General features: G+C 37.7%; 1 protein-coding gene across 1 annotated transcript; it reads right to left on the bottom strand.

Moving 5' to 3' along the window:
- Window positions 1–2737: 2737 nt before the first annotated feature.
- Window positions 2738–5838, bottom strand: LOC140905879 (ubiquinol-cytochrome c reductase complex assembly factor 5-like). Its single transcript, XM_073329372.1, is given in 3 exon segments — window positions 2738–2854; window positions 2856–2936; window positions 5824–5838. Coding segments are annotated over 3 exon segments (213 nt in total).
- Between the last annotated feature and the right edge of the window lie 1190 nt (window positions 5839–7028).

Here is a 7028-nt window from a genome sequence, read left to right as displayed (position 1 = left end):
AGACTCCATTAAGGGGCCTGATTTTCAGAGCGTGAGTGCTCAGCATTCTCTGAACATCAGAAACATCATTTAAAGTGTCTCCATTTAGCAACCCAAAACTGAGACACCCAAAATCACTAGTCCCCTTTGAAAATGTAGACCTGAATCCCTAAATCATCACATAAAAATGACATAATTAATTCCTCCTAGCCTTCTATCAGCTGTCTGCCAAAGTCACTGGTCCTCTATCAGCTGTAGAAGGCAGCTGGATGGAAACATCTTAAAAGACAGCCTGCACCTTCCCCCATGGTAATGACACTGCCCGGAAAAGGTGGAGAATAAGCCATTGTAAAGGACTTCCAGCATTATAGCTGTTATAATTGTTTGAATCAATGTTATACCTTTCCACATAGCACTTTAAAGGACTCCCCCCCACCACACATCTGCCCTCAACAACAGCCTGGAAAACTTTAGCTGATTCTTTAGATGATTTTAATACTGGGAAGCTTATTAAGAAGGTTGTTCTATTGACCAGATTCTGAACTTACAGTGAGTTCCTACTCCAGCAGAGTCACTGAAATCAATGGGACTTCACGAAATAAGGGTATCAGAATCTAGCACCAGGAAAATAGTTGTCCCGTCTATCCCACCCTAAAGCCATTGATGGGGCAAATTACTATAGCAACCCGATTGTTTCCAAAAAGTAAATAACCCTGAAACTTGAGTTTAAGGCGTACAAAAAACTTCCAAATCCTGTAAAATTGTAAAAGTCAGACTTTTAATGTTGGTCCTTGCAGCTCCTTTTCCTTTTACATTAGATATATCTGTTTTAACATGTACTCTGGAAACGTAAGAGCAGAGAGATAATTAAATGTGCAAAAGAGTATAGGCCTATAATTACAATATCACCTGCTGATTATAACTTTATAAATTATTCTCTAAAATGACAAGGACCTTAAAATTAAAATAAATAAATAAAATACAGGTTCTTAACTTATTCATATCACTCAACAGACTGACTGTAAAAGAAATGTGTTTATTAACACTGACAGTAATTATCCAGGAAAAGAAAGTGATAACCTTTAACATGTCACACCCTTTAAACTTTTCAGACTTAAAACGTACAATTTTCTGAGGTGCTGTCAAGTATATTTAACTAATAAGAGCTCTACTGCAATGCACTGACAGTGTGTTGACAAGCTACAAGTCTGTACAAGATCAAGGTGGCTTAGAACCTTGTACCAATTATCTATGCTGGATATATAATGGTCTCCTATAACTGTCATGTTTGCAGTGAGAGTGAGAAGAGATACCTTAATGAGGTATATGGTACCATGGACTCTGCTGTTCTGAGCTACTCATGTGTCATAGATGCCTACGGAGAAAAACAAAGGTACTTGTAAATTAATCCTGGACAATATGGATTGGGTAGAGGATTCTCAAAAAAAATACTCCCCACAAATATGCAGGCTGGCTGCATGGGCTGTCTTATGCTGTGTTATGTCAGGCTGGACTTTGAATTGATACAGAATGGCACGGACTTACTTGATGCAACAGAATCCATCGCAAAAGAGAACTGTGTATGAACACAGACTGACATGTTTGTATGACAAAGTATCAAGAAAAGGAATTTGTTGGGTTTCATTTCTATCAACCAACTGAAAGCATGTAAATGAACATACTGTAAATATTTACAGAGTCCTCTGTATCAGAGTATGGTTGTTTGCAATACCCAGCATAATAGGGCAACCAATCAGAGCTGATAGGAAAACAGTTTTTTCTTCTACTGAAAATTCTGATTAAAATGGAAAAAAATATTGTTCAGTTTTTCAGCTGAACAGGTTTTTTGACAAGCTTTACATTTCCCAAGGAAAGCAGACACGTTTGTGAAATATTTCATTCAACTGAAAATCTAATTTTCCACCAAACATAATTTTGACAGAAAATGTGTGACTATCCCTATAACCTATCCTCCTTCTCTTTGAAACCCTCTTGGATTTTGAAAATATGAATTCCAAAAGTCAGAAGAAGACAGAAGAGGCTTTTCAGTACCAGACCAGAGGAATTAAATAGAGCAACAGATGAACCAGTTCAGATGAAAATACAAAAACTGAAATGCCCCTCTATACACACTGTAATTTGAGGCTTAAGGGAAATGCAGTTAATCTTTTGTTATTTTTTTACTTATCATGCACCTCTGCATTTCCTGCTTCCACTCTGAAACAAGTGAGGGAAAAATGACTGACTCATTTTTTAAAAGGAACATCAAATGGGAGGTGGGGCGGTGGACTCAGGTTGTATTTGATAAGTCTATCTTTAAGCAGCTTCCACTGTAATAATGGCAAGATAAACACAGAGCCAGGTTTCTAGCTACAAGTCCACCCAGCTAATTTCCATTTAGTTTATGCTCAATCTTACTCTTAACACAGGCAAAATCCGTTTAGTTTATTTCACAAAGCTCTGCAAAAATGACATTAAATAGGTCATAAATGGTCTAGGTACAAGGGACTCTTCAACATTGTAATCATCACAATTACCTCATAGGATTCTGAAGTGGCTGGAGGAAGAATACACACTAAATATATCTTGGAAAATTATGTTTAATAGACCACACAAAATATCAGGTGTGTTACAGTCTAACCTGCAGAGATGAAGTCTTGTGAATTCATTTAACATGATAGAGAAAATTCTCTGAACTGTGATTTACACATGATTTAAGTGTTCAGGGTATTCCTATTGTAACAGTTGAGTGCAAAATTCATCTTTCTTCCTTCCTTTGCTCATACTGTCTCTGAGACTGGTTCCTGTGGTAAACATCATAAAAGGTCTCCTTGCCAATCCAGACATTTATCATAAACTACTCCATGGTTCCTTATGAGGAGGAAGAAGAAAGGAAGGGATCTGTACTTGCCAAAGTGCTGGTTTTCTAGCACCATCTGCAAGAGGCACCGTAATTTCTGCTCACCAGCATTTTAGCAATGACAATAGGGTCTCCATGGATGGTTTTTAAAAAAAACCCATAACAACTTGGTCATGAAAGGGAAAGTTGCCACAGGAAAATTGTATGGTCTCATCTTTACTTTTTGGGACAAACACTTGCAATGGGTGGTGAAGCTGAAATATGGATCTAATAATTTCTTTCTTATTTAGCTGATTGATCCATAAACACCCTCCTACATTTCAGGACTGAAGAATAGCACACAGCAGAGTTGTCATTTTTCTTTTTCCATTGGAAGTGACAAAACAAAGGGCCAGATTTGGAGCTTGTGTAAATCAGCATATTTTCATTGACTTTAACATAGCTGTGATCATTGTTCGGCTATACCCGAAGAACAGAAGACTCTGGATATGGTTTAATCAGGCCACAACTTTATTATTAAATGTCTGGGACTACCTGGCAGATAAAAGTGTACAGTGCAGGTAACTCCAAGTCATTTCAATATCTATTTGGGAGCTTCTGCCAGTCCCCCACCCCTTTTTCCATCCTGGTCCCCAGCCATCTCATTGTTCAGACCTTACTATCCTCCCCTCAATGAGAGTTAAGGTGGGCTATAAAGGAGGTGGGGGTGATGGATCCCTGCCCTCCCAGTCATAGGCACCCTGAACCTCCCCCACCCCTGCTCCTTTAACAAACACCTCTTTCCAAGCCATTTTTCCGTTCACTGTATCCCTTCCCTATGGAGTACCTGCACTAAACATCTGCCCCACACTTACATAATGAGCTGCAACATCATAGCCTAACTCCCTTCCCTACTCACCGTAGCAAAGTCCCTCCACCTCTGCCCAGAACACAATGTGGGGTAAATGAAAAAAACCCCACTCCGCCTAGGCCAATCTGACCCACTCTGAGTTTGCAGCAGCAGATGTGGTGCCTCTCTCTTCCCCACCTTAAAGCAATATACCCCCTCCTCCAACAAGCCAAACAAGCCCCCCCCCCCCCGCACTTATATAATAAATGTAAATATATCTTGTAGGATTATAGAAGTATAGGATTGACAGGTATTTAGGTGTGATGAGTATGTATTAGGAATGTAAGTAATGTAAGGCAGTAATGCATGGGCTACAGGCTAAGGTCTGTAGGATTTCAGTTTACCAATACTAGGCCACAGGCTTAAGGAGACTTGATGCAAGTGGGTGGTCAAAGACTGATCCTTTGCCAATAAGACCACATGATTACTGTAAAAAATGTGCCGGTAGGTGATGTTATGGAAAAATAGATCACAAGACACCTGATTGAAACACCACGGAAAGTTCTGTTCTGACCCTCAGGTTACCCTGGAAACAGGTTGACGTAAAGGTTAATCAGATGCTAATAAGGAAAACAGAAACTAACAGAACAACCTATGGAAAGTGGGGCACCCCACAATTTATAGAGTGTGGAAGTACAGATAAGGAAAAAGAGGTTGGAACACTCATGCATATGGAGAAGGTGTATGTGTGGTCAGAAGAACAGTATATAAAAGAGGTTCCCTAGTTGAGTAAAAGTGGGAAGACCCCAGGAGGAACCACCCCTTTCTTGATGACCACGCGTTGAGAGATCCACCATACACTATAATATATTTGGGGATGTGAATATGACTGCGGCATTGACTATTGCTTGGGCTCTCTCAGGTTGTGCAGATGTGTATGTGAGTGTAATGTATAATTATACGTTATAATACAAACAAGGCTGTTTACTTGCAGCTGTGTTTGTGGTCACCGTATTCATTCTTCATGTGCTCCTTAGAGTCTCTCACTCTAAGAGAATCGTAAAGGATAGCTTTCACTCTATTAATCTGAAACCCTGTGGTGGTGTGGAAGCTAAACTCACAGTAAGTAACAAAGAACTGTCAACCAATGTAATTTAAAATAAAGGCTACAATTTACAAGCTGGCTATTAGAAGTTAGAAAAAGGAATAATTTCACGGGTGTATGAAGTCAATTAGAAAATAAATTGTCATTTGGAGCAGATAAGTAAAAATGTGATCTGGCAGCTGCAGTCCACTGCAACTATTGAACATAATTATCATAGTTAAAGGTCTAATAGGAAAGGAAACAGAATATAGTACTTACTTTTGAGGTTCATAGGGCACTGGAGATGGATATACAGTGTGTGTGTGTGTGTGGGGGGGGGAATCTAGTATTATGTAAAATGATATATTCTCTGATGTTTGCTCCTTAATTGGGGTTTAATTGATTTGAGAGAAAGCACTGGAAAATCAATGAGCATGTTTCTCCTTTTGCTTACCACTGGTTTTAGACACCTGTAACTGTAATCAGTCCTAAGAAATCATCTTCTGATGAGACTATTTAGGGGTAGATCATGGAATTTTAGAGTTAATTTATGGCCCTGGCTCTACCTTTGTGAATGCAGAATAACTCCAATGGCTTCAGTGTCACTGAAAGCAGAATTTGACCCATTGTTCTTTCTGGATTTGAGACCTAGAATAAAATTAATAAAGACTTTAAAAAAAATCCCAAGGCTTAATATAGCTGTTTGTTGAAAGGAAAGGCATTCATGCCACTGGAACTTTGCAGACAAGAAAGAGTAATGAAGCTTTTGTTCTGCTGACCTTTCCCATTACTGCTAATTATTAAACACATTTTTGTGTTCCATTTCTTCTGCAGATAAATTAACCTTCTGCCTGATCCCACAGTGATAACACATACAGACATACAACTTCATTGTTGGATCAAGTACAGAGGGGAAAAAATAGTCTGCTAGAAAGTAATCTCCTATTTCATAGATAGAAACATTCACAGTTAGAAAAAAATACAAATATATTTATAAAAAAAGCAAAAGATAAATGGCTGTAAGTATAACATAAGAACACTTCTCCTCACCCACCCCACATAAACACACACTGCACGAAAATACATCTTGAAAATCAGGCATACATCTGGCATCTCAAGCACATTGCTGATGCTCTATATTATTTCCAATAACCCAGTTCAAATTATTGGCAAGAAAAATTAAAATGATAATAAAATGATACCGGATAGCAATTGTTGGCAAGATATAGTCTAGAAGTATGGTCTCTATTCCATCTTTTCTGTCAAATGTCTTGAGTATCATTCTTCATGGGTTCAAATTGATATGGCACAGTATTACCTGATGTAATACAATCTTTTATAAACAAGTAAGCAACAGAAATCCATCACAATGGAAAATTTAATGGTACGTCTTGGTTACAATACAAATCTGCAGTTTTTTAATAATAGTCTTGTAGATAGCCAGCAATCTGCTCTTGCAAACTAAGGATGAAATCCTGACTCCATTGAAGTCAAATGGGAGTTTTGCTATTTGGGCTAGGATTTCACTGTGTATCACTTATAGCTACAATTTAGTTCTATCATTTTGTTAGCATCTTTACGTGTTTATAAGCCAGATTGGGTAGTGGCAAATATATCTACGATGCATTTTTATGGTCTACTTCAAAAGTGAATTTGAAGGAAATTAAAAAAAAAGTAGCTCCCACACTTAAATAAAAGAAACCAGGATGCTTTTGAACATTAAGATTATACAAAAATGTAGTTGTAGGACCTGACCAAATAATTTTGCAAGGAACTACAATGTATTAATGATAGGATTATTCTAGCAAACATTGTGATATTGAGCATGTCATGCCCATCTGATCAATCATTTTCAGCTACTTAATTGTCTGGTAACTGCCTGTTATAACTCAAACGTACATACATATCTTACCTTATCATATACCTTGGAGCAGTCAGTAAAATTGCTTTGACAAAATAAAATGTAGTGGATATGATCTGAAAAAGTAGTCATAATACTTTCTACAGGACAGACTGCTTAAGCATTTTATTAAGATATTTATTTCATTTTTTCAAATGCTTCTATTTAATATTGCAAAAGTGATGTCAAGAAGTAGTTAGATCCAACATTAAGCAGAACACTCATAAGAGTATATTGTCCAGGTCCATTTCCAAATGCCCTTATCTAGTGCACAAAGATAATTTAAAAGCACAGCCAAAAATGGAAAAGCCAGGCAAGTATAAAAATCTGGGCTGCCTACACTGGCAAATGTTGTACTGTCCAGTTCAGATGAAAA

This window comes from Lepidochelys kempii, chromosome 2, assembly GCF_965140285.1.
Source record: "Lepidochelys kempii isolate rLepKem1 chromosome 2, rLepKem1.hap1, whole genome shotgun sequence".
Taxonomy (NCBI): domain Eukaryota; kingdom Metazoa; phylum Chordata; order Testudines; family Cheloniidae; genus Lepidochelys; species Lepidochelys kempii.
Note: the sequence above shows the minus strand (reverse complement) of the source record. Positions and strands in the feature narration are given on the sequence as shown.